We start from the raw sequence: 16982 nt of genomic DNA, 5'->3' as shown, positions 1-16982 counted from the left end.
TAAGAGTGAGGCGATGTTAAATGTGCGGGCATGAGAATGTGGAGTATTATTTAATATTAGAAAATTGTTCTATTTTTGTCCAAGTGGACAATTTTTTCCCTTAATTTTGTATCAATGAGTTGATTTTGAGAGATAAAATTGTCTATTTTATACAAAAATAGAATACATCAGACAATTCATAGACCAATATAGAACTTAAAAAAAATTTGTGGACTAAAACGAAATTTATGAAATAATAAGTGAACTAAATATATAATTTTCTCGAAGCCTTATATAAGTCTTTACCGAATTCTTGTCATATGTGTGGGGTAAAACTGTAAAAAGCTCTGGCACTCAAGTTATAATTAAGCACTTATTTAAGGCAAGGAAATGAAGATTAGTATTAGCACTTCCTTGTAATCCATATTATAAAAAAGGGAAAGCAAAAGAAAATTGGAATCCAAATGTACTGAATTTTTTAAGGTCCAATAAATGTTATTGTGACTCCATGAAGGTGCGGCTATGTGTTGTAAACATCACAAGAATTCCATCCACATGATGGCATGTGGATGTCTCTAATTTTCAGTGGAATTGAGAAAGCATACTATTCACACCAGTCAAGTTTAGGTACTAAAATTAAATAGTATTTTAGATTAGGTACTAGTTAAAAAATCAAACAAAATAATAAAGTAAAAGGTATTAAAATTTACAAATATTACATCACATGCCACTACAATAAAAAAAATAAAAATAATATTACATTAATTTATACTATATTGTATTTAAAAATAATCAATCCAGTCACAACTTAACTGTGACTGTCTTGGTAAATTGAAAGAAACAACTCACACCACTATACTATGTATTATTTTGAGTAAAAATATTGTTTTGACTTCTATTTATACTATATTATAGTATAATTTCTCTAAAAAAAATTTAATTAAGTCACAACTTAATTGTGATTGTCTCACAACTTAGATGTGACTGAACGACAATCACAACTAAATGTGAGTGTCGTACAGTCACAACTAAATGTGAAATTAAGACTACAGTAGCAAATTTTTAAGATAATATAAAAGTCAAGAGCAATTTTGTCAAAACTTTATAAATTTTAACTAACATCCATTATATGTGGGGCAAAGGACAAAAATGTCAAATGAAAAATGTTCAAATCAAAAGAGCCAACATGTTTGTAACATAATCTAAAAAACTAAATTTAAATTTAGTAGTTCAATTAAAATATTATATGGTGTTCATGCTATACCGAAAAATTATTAAAAATTTGATATTTAATCCTAATTTTCTAGTAAATTAATTGGTAAATTAATAGCTATTTCATAACCGCATAATTGATGAGATTTTTTTTTTCTCAAGCCAATTAAGATAGCACTGTAGATACAGAACAGGATTGATCAGATGTAGCCACCAACCACTCATAAAATCGTTCATGAAAATGGTAAAATAACAGAAACCACTCATAAAGTGGTGAACAACCAGATATTATTAACAAAGGAGACTGTGACAACTGACAAGTGATAGTCTTTTCTACCCTTTTTTTTTGGGGCCTGAAGTATTCTATCTACCCCTTATTTGGATAAAAAAAAAAGAAAACAGGAGTGGTTCATTTTTGCCTATTTTGGAAGCTCACACATTGGTTCATTTTTCACTACTCTTTAGTCTTATCAATGGTATAATATAAATAAAACTATATAAAGTGTACGGTCATATATTGGCCATGTCTGTCAGTTCTGTGTTCATCGTCTTCCTTAGCTTGTGGGGCATTGGGGAATCTTGGGCCACCTGTGACTCCGAAGGTGGTTGAAACTTTAATCTGCGGCCCAGGGCATTTCCATTGAGGCCCAAATCAGATTTTTATGTTTTAATGTGGGACATTTAGAATAGGCTTATTTACACCATTGCCCCATGTAAGATACACTTTTTTTCACTTTGCCCTCTGAAACTTAAATCCTCTCAGTTTGCCACCTGAACTTCACAAAGTTATTGAAAAAGACCCTATGCCGTTAACTCTGTCAATTTTTCCGTTAAAATAGCTGACGTGACACCTATATGGCATGAGTGAGACCCTTTTTTAGTTATGTAAAATCCATGTGGACAAAAAAAATAATTTTTAAACTAAAAATAATAAGATCCATGTCAATTTTTTATAATTTTGCTTGTCTACATGGATCTTACATAACTAAAAAAGGGTCTTACTCATGCCATATAGGTGCCATGTCAGCTATTTTAACGGAAAAATTGACAGAGTTAACGGCATAGGGTCTTTTGCAACAACTTTGCGAAGTTCAGGTGGCAAACTGAGAGGATTTAAGTTTCAGGGGGCAAAGTGAAAAAAAGTGTATCTTACAGGGGGCAATGGTATGAATAAGCCTTTAGAATATTATAATCCATGCCTGACCTTGTTTTTTCTTGTAGAATTATGTAGGGGTGAACACAGTTCAAATCAACAATCCTTTGGCTCCATCCCGGAGCTTCTCCAACTCCATCTCACAAAAGTATGTAATTTCCTGTCTTTTCACTCACTGTATGAATTCGTTTTTTCTGTTTATTTGAAATAAAAAAGTCAAAAAGTATACGTTTTTGTGAAATGGGATTGAAGGTGCTCCTCTTTCAGAGGATGAAGCTAAGTATTGTTTAGTTCAAATTGAACCAATTTTTGCTCCAAATCACACATCGAACGATTTGTGTATATTGAGAAATTGCTAATGACCTAACTAATGGTATTACTGAGCTAAACCAATTCATTCACTGACTAGTTTGGTTAATTTGATTGGTTCATGAGGTTTGGGACAATGAATCACCAATTGTGCCAATATTTTTCATCAATAACAATATTACAAGTTCACTAGAAATCAGACATTAAATTTTAGATCACACAATTATGAGTTGCAGATTTAAAATCAAAGAAATAAAAAAGAAATATCAGTGGTTTGAGATCTCGAAAATCGAGAATGAGGCTAGATTACAGCAATTGATGCAGTTGCAATTGAGAGTGAGGACTAGAGGGATGCAAATGAGATTATGGTTTGTTAGTTTTAGGTTATAAGATTTAAGAGTCTATAATCATATAAATGGAGGATCATATTAGGGAAAGGAACAACTAATTATTACATGACACATAAAAAAATGAATAAAATTATAATATGCGATTTGGCTCAGTGTATACTACATGTTATAAAATATAAAATCTGATTATCCTTACCCTTTTATGTGGTTCGGTTCGATTATACACTGATTACTTATATTTTATACACACAAAATTGGACCAAAATGTACCAAGTGGTCGACCTACTTACATTAGAAAACCTATTATGAAACCAAACATCACAACTTATTAGTAAAACTTGTTCTTACAAAATTAATTTGTAACTTTATACCCAATAAAGAAAAACTTACATGTAACAGGTATAATACCATTTTTCTCATAATAAATGATCACATTACTAACATGTGAGGAAATACGGTAAGAGTGCAGGTGTACACACCCTTTATATGCAAGTTTTTCTGTACTCAATATTTAACATGTTATGTTTTAAAATGATCAAATATCACACGCTAAAAGCCTAAAACTGAGAACCAACATATTAAGATAGTTCTTAAGTTTTTCCAAGAAAATTTCGATTACACCCCTCTTTATGAATTCTCAAGCATTGTGCCGTTTTGGCGGGCACATGGTCAAGGAATCGACCACCTTGGCGCAAGTAATCCAAACCTACGCACAAACCAAGCAGCTAAACAAAGGCAAAGAGCTTCACGCTCAGCTACTACGCTCCGGCTACCCACTATGCCTTTTTCTCAGAAACCACCTCCTCAACATGTACTCAAAATGTGGGGAGGTCGACTATGCTCTGAAAGTCTTCGACAAAATGCCTCACAGAAACTTGGTTTCTTGGACAGCAATGATAACTGGGTTTTCTCAAAACTTGAGGTTTTCAGAGACTTTAGAAACCTTTTCCCAGATGAGAGGTGCTGGAGAGAACCCAACCCAGTTTGCGTTTGCGAGTGTCATTAGAGCTGGCGTGTTTATTGGGTCGGTTGATATTGGGAAGCAAATGCATTCTCTTGCTTTGAAGTTGGGATTGGCTTGTGAGTTATTTGTGGGTAGTAATTTGGCGGATATGTATTGGAAGTGCGGGGTGATGGGTGATGCTTGTAAGGTTTTTGAGGAGATGCCGTGTAAGGATGCAGTTTCGTGGACTTCAATGATTGATGGATATGCAAAGAGTGGTGATTTTGAGGCAGCTGTAATAACTTTTAAGAAGATGATTAATGATGTGATTGGTATAGATAAACATGTTCTTTGTACTACATTAAATGCTTGTGCTGCACTGAAGGCTTGTAAGTTTGGGAAGTGTCTTCATTCAACTGTTGTGAAGTTGGGATTTGAAAAAGAGGTTCCTCTGGGCAATGCTCTGACTGATATGTACTCGAAAGCAGGAGATATGGAAAGCGCTTCAAATGTGTTTCGGATTGACTCGGAGTGTAGAAATATTGTGTCTTGTACCTCTCTGATTGATGGTTATGTTGAGATGGATGAAATTGAGAAGGCTTTTAGTTTGTTTGTTGACTTGCAGAGATGGGGAGTTGAACCTAATGAGTTCACTTTCTCGAGCTTGGTCAAGGCTTGTGCCAACCAAGCTGCACTTGAGCAAGGGATCCAGCTTCATGCTCAGGTGGTTAAAGTTAATTTTGATAGAGACCCTTTTGTTTCTTCTGTTCTTATCGATATGTATGGAAAATGTGGGTTGCTTGATCATTCAATCCAAGTGTTCAACGAGATAGAAAAACCGACGAAAGTTGCATGGAATTCACTGCTAAGTCTGTTTGCTCTTCATGGCTTAGGAAAAGAAGCTTTGGAAACGTTTGCTAGAATGATCCAAGGAGGAGTGAAGCCAAATGCAATAACATTTATCAGTCTTTTAACAGGGTGTAGCCATGCTGGATTGGTAAAGGTAGGTTTAGATTACTTTTATTCTATGGAGAAGATATATGGAATAGTGCCAAGAGAAGAACATTACTCTTGTGTTATTGATTTACTTGGCCGGGCTGGAAGGCTTAAAGAGGCTGAAGAATTCATAAATAGCATGCCAATTCAGCCAAATGCTTTTGGGTGGTGCTCTTTTCTTGGGGCTTGTAGGATTCATGGTGATAAGAAGAGGGGCAAACTGGCAGCTGAAAAACTGGTGCAGCTTGAACCCGAGAATAGTGGAGCTCATGTTTTGCTTTCGAATATATATGCAAAGGAACAGCAATGGGAAGATGTGAGGAGTGTGAGGAAGATGATGAGAGATGGCAGCATGAAGAAATTGCCTGGTTATAGCTGGGTTGATGCTGGAAACAAAACCCACACTTTTGGATCCGAAGATTGGTCTCATCCTCGGAAAAAAGAAATATATGAAAAACTTGATAGTCTTCTTGATCAGATAAAGGAAGCTGGATACGTTCCATATACAGATTCTATTCCATATGATATGGATGATAGTTCGAAGGAAAAGCTTCTTCACCATCACAGTGAGAGAATAGCGATTGCATTTGCACTGATAAGTATGCCGGCAGGGAAGCCAATAATTGTGAAGAAAAATATAAGGGTGTGCTTGGATTGCCATTCTGCAATCAAGTACATCTCCAAGGTTGTTGGGAGAAAGATTATTGTTAGAGATAATAGTCGATTTCACCATTTTGCAGATGGGTTGTGTTCATGCGGAGATTACTGGTAGTGTTTTGAAGGCTTTAGGGATTTATTGGCCAGAATCAGACAGTGAACTCACATGAAAGGGCATTGATTTTTTAAGGCATACAAAAGTTGTCTGCCTGGTTTCTGAGCATGTGCACCAAGAGCCAGTGCATCACGTGCCCTAACTTTTCTGACAATGTTTTTGAGCCAACTGGTAGGTAGAGGAAGAAATGTTGGATGACTAAGTCATCAAAAACGAACAAGGGGCCTTTAGGCTTTTATTAGTAGCCAACGTTATTCTTTACACCCACCTTTATTTTGAAAAAGTTTATAACTTATTAGTACACCCAACATAATTTTCTAAACTACCTTTACTAAAATCCAACAACTAAAACTAACATCACACCCAACAATTCTACTTACTATACCCAACAAACACACCCAAACCCAAACCCAACACCATCACCACCACCTCCCAACCCCAATACCATCACCACCAGAAATCACCATTAACAGCCGCTGCCCCTGCAGCCGCCGCCCCTCATCACCACCGGAAATCCTGATAGACCTTAGCAAATACATTTTTCTAAACCAAATTTCAACAGAAATGTACATTTTTAATTCGTCAGCAAGTGCTTGGCCCTTGGCAGTAGGCACAGCCTAAAAGATAGGAGAGATAAAATCATGCAGGAATAGTAAAAACATTCATTTCAATTTATTCCTCTTAGCAACTATATAAAATTAATGCAAATTAGATTGACCTCTTAGCTTCGTTTACTAAGACAAGGAAAAAAATCTCTATGCTCAGTTGTGTTTACCAATGAGTATCCCAACATACAAGCAGGATAAGAACATGTTTGCTCAATGATTAGTTACTCAAGGCAATCTGAACAAGAATGACAATTGTCTATTGATAATAAATTTCAAGGACAAACTCACCCTTTTTCTTAATTTCGTCCATGTCAGCCTTGTTCCCTACAAGTATTTTGTTAATATTATCTGATGCATGCTGTTCAATGTTGCGAATCCAATTCCTATGTCTGAGAACAGTGACAAGAGAGGGAAATCAATAAACTAAAAAACATGAGGAAAAGAATTAGTGTTCCAAAACCAAGAGAAGCAGAGAGGCATATGATGATTAAGAAAACATCAGTACAGTAAGGAAGATAAATTTACTATTGAAAGATGACTCATCAGTAATGTTATAGACCAGTGTGAGAGATGAGTGGAGATGTTGGGTATACAGAACTGTTAGGTATAATGATAGTGTTGGGTATAATTTAAGTTAATTATTTTAAAAATTTTAAAGAGATAATTAGGCTTATATTCTTTTAAAAAATAGTTTTTAGATAAAGACCGAGAGTGTTTTAAAATTTATAAGAAAATCTTTTTAATTTATAATAAAGTCATTCCCTAATTTAAATGGTATTTTCCCCTATTTGAAGGGTATTTCCCCTCCTAGTATATAGAGTGAATCTCAGAGTTAAAACCTAACATAAAGCCGTCAAAGAAGAAAGATAAAAGGACTTAATTAAAAATTCTAAAATCACTACCGATCTTAGTCTAAGAAAAATTTATAAAATGGATTGGACTATAAGTCTCCCAATTTTAAATTAAATTTGTACTTAATAGTCAATTTACATTAAGATAAAATAAAAAATAAAAAATTCATTAAAGTGTTAGGGCCATTAATAAAAAAATTAGGTTCGAATAGCACCATCCTTTAAGAAAACAACTAAACCTTCGGCCTTTGTCTGGAACTTGGAAGAGGCAATTATTTCTTCATCCATTGGATATTTGGATTATTAGCTTTATAAGTTCACAAATGCAAGGAGAAAGTAATGGTTTGTCAACCATTAGCAGGGGATCATCTAAGTAGAAACTTCCCTAAATCACTATGATAATTGAATCTTTAAAGAATCGAGTTAAATGTTGGAATGTCAATATCAGTTGAAAGAAGCCATGCATATACACATGAATCTTGGACCAAAGAAAAATGCTGAGCGTGGTGCCCTGTAACGATTCTTCCAATCTCAAGTATAAACACATTGTGGTGGGTGTCTAATTTTGTCTTTTACCCAACAATTTAGTTGCTTCTGAGATGTGATACCTCGTTGAGAAATATAAATGGCTTCTTTTTTATTGTAAATAGTTAAATAAACTTAACTTTAGAATCAGATATTGGGTTTCAGAAGATTCCCATGAAAATCAAGTAACAACAAAGTATTTTCTCTGAACCAAGCCGTTCATGATTCTCCATAAGTGACTATACATGCCAATGGCGTTTATTCAAATCTTCCTGGGAACAACAAGATCTAAATGACTTGAACACAAACATAACTGAGTGTGCACTAATAATATCTCAAGGCTAGAAACCACTAACAATTGGCATATTGAGTATCTATCATCTAGTATCTACAGAGGCATATTTAAATCCCTCGGATGGATGCTGAGGTGGTAGGAATGAAGAGGCTGGGAGGCCTCATTGGAAAGAAAAAGCATGTCAGACTCTAGGATAACGTGAGCGTCCTTTCTTCTTCAAGAAATCAGGAATCTCGACTGCACTACCTTCTGTGAAAGAGGAAGGCCGTCGATTGATGCCAAGGGTGAGGTCTCCTTGTGCCTGCAATATGGTAGGTTTTAACAAAATTGTTTTACACAGAGAGAGAGAGAGAGAGTTAAGGAATACCTGGAGTGGCCTCCCATCGCTTTCTTCTTGGCGTTTGAATCCAGTAGCAATTAGAGTTATACTGACCTGAATGAAAAGTCAAGACAAGTAACATGGCATTTTTAGATGTATCCAGACTGAAACACCACCAGATGCAAGAATAGCCACAAATATATATTTTGTCTTCTAATTACTTATACCCAGTCATAAGAAAAAAGTAGGTACAAAATATGCCTACAGATGCAGATATGCAATTCTTCTACTTGGTACAAGACCTAGCAATACCGCTTTGCTGGCAAGCAGAATTGCAGAAAGAAGGGGCCAAGTAAAAAGTATACATCAATCGATTAATTTTTTTTTTTTCCTTTTTCTTTTCCTTCATTTATTGCATTAATGGTAAAAGTATAATGATATTGGCCAAATTATTGCAGGCATGATGATGACATCATGTACGCAGGTTAGGATTGCAGATGCTAAAAACTTTACCATATTCACTTTAGAGAAGCAAAAAAACTTACTTGACCGCTGAGTGATGGATCTGTCACTGCTCCAAAAATTAAATTTGCTGTCGGATCAACGAGATCATATATAACCTCGGCTGCAGCATTTACCTATGAGAATTACCCATTTGGAAATTAAACAGTAAGAGAAAAGAAATATAACATCATATGATTCATATCAACTGTGAGTTAAAACTACCATTTAGAATTCAGTAGTAGCAGAGTTATTATATTGGAATTTAGGACAGACTTCTGGGTCAAGAAAATGATTTCTTTACAAGAAGCCTTGAGTCATTAACATGATGAAGTTTTTGGGCCAATCAAAGTAGTAATAAGCAGATTGCAGAGCAATGTCATTCTTGCAGGTTAGAGTTGAGGGGAAAAAGTAAAGACTTCAATATGGTCTAGTAGCCTCACTAAAGCATCTGCTTCAGAATAATTCAGTTTACAAAAGTCAAACTAGAAAAAGAAAAAGACAAGAAAAACACACCCTTTTCTGCAGACTTGAAATCTCAAAAAAAGAATTAATGGCCACAAAAAAAAAATCTAAAAAAAGAAAAAACAACATGAACAGGTGAAGCATAATAGCATCTTGTTTCTTTACATGTAAATCAGGCTATGGCTGTTCAAGAATTGCTAAGTAAATAAGTATGCAGATGCTGAATGCACTGGTAAAAGTAATTCCTAAAGAAAGCTTCATCCCACACATATAGAGGTATACCATACTTTAAGGTAGAACGATTTCTTTTACATGCATGATACCCAAGACTTTCATAGGACCAGCAATTACAAGCACATGTAACTTTTTAAGAAAAAGATATTATTAGTTATGTTCAGAACATGCCCAAACGGGAATGAAAGAGAATGAGGAATAGAGAAGATGAACAAATATGTCAGCTCCATGAGTATGACCGAAAAGGAGAGTGAGAGTGAGAGAGAAGAAGAAGAGGTACCTCATAAAGGGTCAAATCACTTCCACCAGTTATGTTCCACACAATTCCAGTAGCCCTCTCTATACCAATATCTAGTAAAGGTGATTGGATGGCATTTAACGCAGCATCTCTTGCCCTGGTCTTCCCTACTCTCAAAAAAATAGAAAAAAGAAAAAGTACAGAAAATAGTTATAGTATTATATCTGAACATCGAATAAAAAATTGGGTCATCAATACTGGTGTAAATAGGCTTGATGTAGATGCATCTTGGAGAAAAATGCTGCAATGCATGACAGTCTAAGCACATGAAAAACCTATTCATGATATTATAGGTGTACCCAATCTCCCTTCCAGTTATAATTACAAAATATTTTAATACATCAGTGAAAACAGAAACATATTAAGTCTTGAAGAAAAGTGAGCCTCTGACACGATATAAGCACTCTAAACATCCGAGTTGTAAGTCTAAAAGATTACCAGTTGCAGTTCCTATCCCCATCAATGAAGAACCTGCATTTGCCATTATAGCCCGTACGTCAGCAAAATCCACATTTACCAGCCCTGGTATCTGCAATTACGGTGATGATTGATCAATTAGAGTAACAAAATATGGCCCTAAAAAACAAAAGAATAAATGAATTATGAAAAAAAAAAAAAAAAAAAAAACTGCAAACGATCTACTAAGCAATAATAAAAAACTCCATTGACCTAATACTGACTTTTCAAGCATTAGCAATGTAATGCACGTAAAATCTTTAGCACACAGAAGACCCCTATATCAACCTATACATTAGACTTTTTTTCCTTTGTCCTTTTAGTTTTAACAACCAGAAGTTCAGGGTTAAAAAATATTTGCATCAGTTTATCAGTAATAAAAAATATGCAAATATATTGTTGTTAAATTCCACAACTGGGTGTTTTAGAATGTTAATATTCAATCCATGATAATATTACTAATTACTCATAAGAAGTACAGATGCCCTTACTATTTATTTACACTGCATCTAGGGAAAATATTAACATGCCTGTCTTAGAGTCTATCAAGCATTCTTTATGAATGTAAGGAATCATCTGTTGAGATTATGGTCTACGGGAAGACAGGAGTAGAAAAAATAAAGAGAGTATCAAGGTTCCTTTTGCATTTGTTCTCATTTTCCTTTCAATTTTGTTCTTTTATTTCCTTTTTCTATTTAATTACTTTAATACTTGGTGCGGGAGATCAAGAAAAGTGTTCATATTACTATGTCTTTAAAATCACATACCGTGATTATATCTGAGATACCACGAACACCTTGTCGTAGAATATCGTCAGCCAGATTAAATGCCTCTGTTACTGGGGTAGACTGGGAAACTGCAGTCAATAACTTGTCATTCGGAATGACTATCAGTGTGTCAACATTCTCTCTCAAAGCTGCAATTCCTTCCTGGGCTTGAACTGCTCTTTTTCGTCCCTCAAAAGAGAAAGGTGTTGTCACAATACCAACAGTCAATATACCCATTGACTTTGCAACACCTGCAACTACAGGAGCTCCACCAGTGCCAGTTCCTCCACCCATTCCAGCCTGCATATAGTGAAATTTAAAGTCAAACACAGAAATGCTTGAAATAAGTTTAATAACACAACAACATACACTGGGCTTCCACCATAATGAAGTCATAACAGAGGAACATAATTTGAACCTACCGTAACAAAGACCATGTCTGCTCCATTCAGTGCTTCTTCTATTGATTCTTTGCTTTCTTTGGCAGCATTCATACCAATCTCTGGGTTTCCACCAGCACCAAGACCCCTGGTAAGCGCTTGACCAATTTGTAAACGGTTCTCAGGAAAGACAGGAGACATTCTTATGGCTTGAACATCCGTGTTAACAATCCAGAACTCCACACCATGCATTGAACTCTCTATCATGCGGTTAACTGCATTTGACCCTCCACCACCAACACCAATAACTTTGATTTTGGCTTCATTGTAATTATTTGGATAAGATTTGTCACTTAAGCTCTCAGTGACACTTCCACCTGAAGTATCTTTTCTCAGATTGTTCGCCGTATGGTTGCCCTCTCCTCTAAGCAGTGAAACTTCAGGGTGTAGATTCAGAAAAGGGTCTTTATTCTGATATGAACCGACACTCTGAGAGTTGGCTGAGCACTTAACTTGAGGCGAAATTGACTTATGAATTGCCCCAATGAACCCACACTTGTCCTCTGAAATCTTCACACAGCTAACTCTTCCCAAGTGATTCTCCCTTAATAATCTCCCCCCACGTCCTGTTAGTATCCCCACTGGGTTTCGAGTGTCAGAAAGAGTAAAATTTGTTGAAGCATAAGTCGCCATCATATAATGGCGAGACTCAAATTTCACAGATGGCTAAGCTGAGGAATCTCAATAAATTCAGAGACCCAAATGGCTTATAATTTCAATCCTACCCCAAATCTCTCTTCCAACACCTGTTTACCAAAAACCAGATAATTCTAAGAAACCAAGTAATATAGCAGATTGGTTGCAAACACTCCAAAAAATGGTGAAATGTCAATTGCCCACTAAACCCAGAACAAACAGAAACCCCACAAGCTGCATAGCATGCATTACAATACTAACCCCAAAAGCAAAGCCAACAATAATTGTACAAAATTCAAAGTAACTATGAAGTTAACAGCAAAAGCAGAAACGTACCCACTACAATGAGACAGAAAGAAACCAGAAATGCTGAACAAATGCAGACCCAATTCTCAAGAAACAAGCAAGAAATAGCAAAATGGCACCTGGGGTTTGGAGGAATAGACCTGAGAATTCGAAGAGACCTAGGAGGCTAGGAAATGGAAGCAACAAATCTCCTGGAAGCATTCATTTGGGTTCTGAGCCCAAAGGGTCGAAAGGGGTTTAGCACCTTGGGGCTTTAGATTCTTCAAGTCACTCTCTCTGGTTTGGACTGTCGGGGTGTTGATGATAATGAAGTGGTAGTGTAAACATTAAACAAAAAACAAAAATCTAGTGAAAGGGAGCTAATAGCGATTTGGAAGTTTGGCGTTTTAGGTGGACGACATGTGTGGGCTCACGAAAAGACTCCACAAAGTCACAAGCCCCTTATCTTTCGGTGAGGGTTTAAGTGATGGGCAACCTAGTCCTTCAGTGCTCCAATGACTAGGCCCTAATAATTGAGCCCACGATCGTACAAGTTCTTAAATAATCCTTTTCTATCTTCTGGTCGAAATACAATTTTATTATTTTTATTTGAGAGAGGAAAAATTGGAATTTGAAACTTCTTCATCATTATGAAGATAAATACGAATAAGCTAATATTGAGGGAGTTTCAAGTGAGAATGTCCTCATTTTAAGAAAAATGAGAACATCATTTATGTATACCACCTACAATGACAATATAGTTCAATCATAATTGATAATTGTTTGATTATACAAACACACAAAACAATTTCCAATTCACTAATCTTTGAAAGATATTCTAAAAATGGATGGTTCCGGTTATCAATACTACAACCATGATTAAAGGTGGGGAGCAAAATCATTCTTAGTTCTGTAGGATCTCGGCAATTGAATATGGTAATGTAGTCGATAAACTTCCCTAATTGTATTAAATTGACTTAAGCCGCAAAGCAACATCACCTTAGAGGTAAGAGCCTAAGAGGTAAGAGCCTAAGAGGTAAGCCAAAGAGGCCTCTTCTATCAAAATATTCGGTTGATCACAACTCAAAGCAAACCTAGCAAGATTATGTGCAACCATATAACAACTTATAGAGTGAAATCAAATATTCAATTAGTACAGCCATGTAGGGGGTGTGGAAGATCCAAACCGCCACCAAACTGGTTTAAAGAAATAAAACAAATAGATTTTGAAAGTGTAGGGTGTGCATCATACAATCCAATCTACTTGGACAAATTTTGTGTTTAATTCTTGAATTGTGCGTGGTTCATCCAAAAAAATTGGGTTGGATTGACCCATGCGTCGAACTCTTAAAAAATATTCAAATGTCTCAAATTTTTCCTTATCAATTGAAAAAAACACATTCATTGTCTCATTGAACATTATCTCTAGGATATGAGCACGAGTACTTTAAATTTTTATATACATCAAAAATAATTTTTTTTTGTCTGAAAAATACATTTAAACTATTTTACTTATTTTTCATAAAGAAATTGTTTTACTTGTTTATGTAATTGAATTTCGGTCCAAAAATACGTAATCGGATCCGGATCTGTATATACCAATTTGATCCGTAGTCCGATCCGTTAACGAAAGTCGGTTAATAAATGTAAGCGTGTGTGGTTATCCACCGTTACCGTTAGTCTGCCACGGAGCGCTGTAAGCCTGTAAGAATCACACAAACAGACAGTAGTTATCTAACAGGCAAATAGCACTGTGCCACGTAAGCAAGAATCCGGACGCTCCGTCTTCACGAACCTTCCATTCGGATCCAACCTAAAACCGAAATCGGAAATGACGGACCAAGAACAACTACAATAGGAGAGTGGCGTGTGGATTGCAGACGATTTTGGGAATAAGATACGAAAAAATCGCCGATGGCTTCGCGATTTATGGCGGCGGCAGCGGAGAGGATCGGACCGGTGGCGCGGCGCCAAGCCGTGAGCTTGACGGACGCCGCGGCGGATCGAATACGGCAGCTGCTGGAGCAGCGCCGGCGGTCCTATCTCAAGCTCGGCGTCAAGGCGCGTGGCTGCAACGGCTTGTCGTACACTCTCAATTACGCAGGTGCGGTCGGTGTCGTATTTGTTCTCTGTTTGCTTGAATTTTGTTGAGCTGATTCTTATTTTCATAATATATACCTCGAATTTTTATGTTTAGATGATAAAGGGAAGTTCGACGAGCTGGTTGAAGACAAGGGTGTGAAGATATTGATCGATCCAAAGGCTCTCATGCACGTCATTGGAACCAAGATGGATTTTGTAGATGATAAACTCAGGTCAACCTCCTCCTCCTCCTCCTTTTGTTTTTTGGTTTTTGTGTTTTGTTTTTCATTATATCAGCATGTTTGGCTTCTAAGAAATTGTTTGGTTTTGATTTGCCTTTGCCCATTTGCATCATTCCACTCAGAGCATATGAGTTTTTATGATTGTGGTGTAATCCTTTGGTTTTACTTTGGTGGAGACAATTGAGGTTTTTGATGTCGTAGAAATGGAATAGGACCTTTATATTTCTTTCCAGTGCCAATTTCATCATGGATGACATAACGTATCCACTTTGATAAATTGTTAAACTGTGCATAGCTTAAGGAAAATGGGTATTCAAATTTCTTGTTCAATTCTGGAGAATGTGAATTCTTCACTTTGACAATCAACTACTCTATCTATGTGCTGCCATTTCCAGTTTTATTGGGGTGAACATTTCATTTTTCTGGTGGGTTCTCTGCCACCTAAGCCTGAACCAAATTATATATATCACTGGTGTGGTGGTGTCGTGTGGTAGCTTGCAACTTCTAACTACCAATCCACTGTCACCTCATGCAAGACCCTGAACGGTGCTGCTTAGCACTGCTACAACCAACAGCAACTGTTCCAGCTTTAGTACTTCACCTCAACTGGTGATAATAAAATTTCCCTCATTGTCCACCTGCTCTGATGGTCACCCTTCTGCTCCTGCCATCACAACTACCAAGGGCCACCACAGGACCATCATCACCTGTACCACTTCCGCCATAATGGTGGTGCATTAGTACTTCATCCTCTCTTTACTGTGGCATTCGAGAATTGATAAGAGCATAAAAGAGTATAGGTGTGCAGGTGTGCAGGTGTGCCTGTGCACATCTGATGAAAAATTGAATGTGCATGTTAAAAGACTTTTACGTAATGCTTCAAGTGGCCTTCCATTTTCTAATTGCATATGTGCATGAATGTGTTGATCTACTGTCATTAACCCTTTTATATATAAAGCTAGATGTTAGTTGAGAGTCAGACAATGTTAAATATGCATCCATTTTTACATGAACAAAACCAAACCTTGAAGCAAGATGGACTGCTAATAGTTATTTTGTTGGCTTTACCACTCCATGAATTAGTACATGAAATTGGGGAACCTTGACAGGTCTGAGTTAAAAGAGCCCAGAGTCATGATAAACGGATCCCTTATTCATCTGACAGAAACTATTAAATTTAGTTGCTGTCCATACAGATGCACCCTTTTCATTTCTTGGTGGAGGGGTTTGCACTGGTACAATCAAACACATGTACTGGGATTAATTCTTCTGTTACCAATTATTCCCTTGGCTGTATAATTGCTTATGCCTCCAATTATGTTGCCTTCCTGATTTTTCTGACACTTAACTTTATTTTTTGGCAGGTCTGAATTCGTATTTATCAATCCCAACTCTAAAGGACAGTGTGGTTGTGGAGAATCTTTTATGACAACACCCAGTAGTGGAGGTACTAAGTAGGGTGATAGTTAAAGAATTATGGCCAACTTGTGATGAACCAAGACTTTAACTAACTAATATTTGTGCATTGGCACTGTCATTATGTCATAGCAGGGTGTAGTTCATATTCTTTTGTAAAGCTGATTCCAATTTTGTTTGGAAGAACAAAATGTATATCTTTAATTTATGTGCTTGTTGAATTGTATGAAACTTTGGTAATGTGGAACATCGAAAAGCTGCTGACCTGTGGGAATTGTAGCAATGAAATTTTTTGTCATGGGAATCTTCATCGCTGTCCTTGTTAAGAGTGGTTTCAGAACTGTCAACCATGTGAATAAGGAGGGATATGCTGAATTTTGGCATCCTGGGCTTCAGCTTGTAATAATGTAAACCTTGCTTCCAGGCCTAGGTTTACTGCACTCTGCAAAACATAAGTATGGTTAAGTTCCTGAGCTGTGTTTTTGGGATGATATTAGCAACAAACCACAGAAAGGAATCGAAATTGGCTGTAAAATAGAGCAATATTTTAAACTTTTTAGTTGGTGAATCCTGGACTCGGTAATTGTTCTTTAGCTTGGCCCTGCCACTACAATAATGAGTACGGATGATATTATAACCTACTTCTTTTCCTAATTTGTTTAATCAGCCTTATTCTCTCACAATATCATGACTAGGTCGTATCTATATGCTCTCCAAAAAAAAGGTCCGTACAAAAAGCATTTTCATACACTTGTAATCATGTATGCTGTCAAATGCGGCTCAGTACGACATACCATACGAATTTGAGTATATTGGGACGAAGCAAACTCATGACAAATCTTGTCTTA

General features: G+C 36.4%; 2 protein-coding genes and 1 pseudogene across 4 annotated transcripts; 2 read left to right on the top strand and 1 right to left on the bottom strand.

Annotated features, from left to right (window-relative positions):
* The first annotated feature begins 3632 nt into the window (after positions 1–3632).
* LOC147282036 (putative pentatricopeptide repeat-containing protein At5g52630 pseudogene) lies at positions 3633–5853 on the top strand (annotated as a pseudogene).
* Positions 5854–7785: 1932 nt separating this feature from the next.
* On the bottom strand, positions 7786–12809 carry FTSZ2-1 (Tubulin/FtsZ family protein). Of its 3 annotated transcripts, none has more exons than XM_086246472.1 (8): positions 12446–12809; positions 11456–12219; positions 11034–11333; positions 10249–10339; positions 9793–9917; positions 8858–8950; positions 8361–8426; positions 7786–8294 (listed from the first exon to the last, which is right to left on the bottom strand). In XM_086246472.1, exons 2-8 carry the CDS (start codon positions 12107–12109, stop codon positions 8175–8177), a joined length of 1449 nt encoding a protein of 482 aa, XP_086102598.1. In that variant the 5' UTR covers positions 12110–12219; positions 12446–12809; the 3' UTR covers positions 7786–8174. The 3 variants fall into 3 exon arrangements, with proteins under 3 accessions (XP_086102598.1, XP_086102599.1, XP_086102600.1); XM_086246473.1 differs by having other exon boundaries at positions 12535–12809; XM_086246474.1 differs by having other exon boundaries at positions 12556–12809.
* A 1411-nt stretch (positions 12810–14220) lies between these two features.
* Positions 14221–16439, top strand: LOC147282034 (iron-sulfur assembly protein IscA-like 1, mitochondrial). The gene is made up of 3 exons (XM_086247664.1): positions 14221–14498; positions 14592–14709; positions 16083–16439. Exons 1-3 carry the CDS (start codon positions 14309–14311, stop codon positions 16174–16176), a joined length of 402 nt encoding a protein of 133 aa, XP_086103790.1. The 5' UTR covers positions 14221–14308; the 3' UTR covers positions 16177–16439.
* Positions 16440–16982: the final 543 nt, after the last annotated feature.

The sequence above is a fragment of the Dryas octopetala genome, chromosome 6, assembly GCF_963921425.1.
Source record: "Dryas octopetala chromosome 6, drDryOcto1.1, whole genome shotgun sequence".
Classification (NCBI taxonomy): domain Eukaryota; kingdom Viridiplantae; phylum Streptophyta; class Magnoliopsida; order Rosales; family Rosaceae; genus Dryas; species Dryas octopetala.
This window is presented reverse-complemented; position numbering and strand designations above follow the sequence as displayed.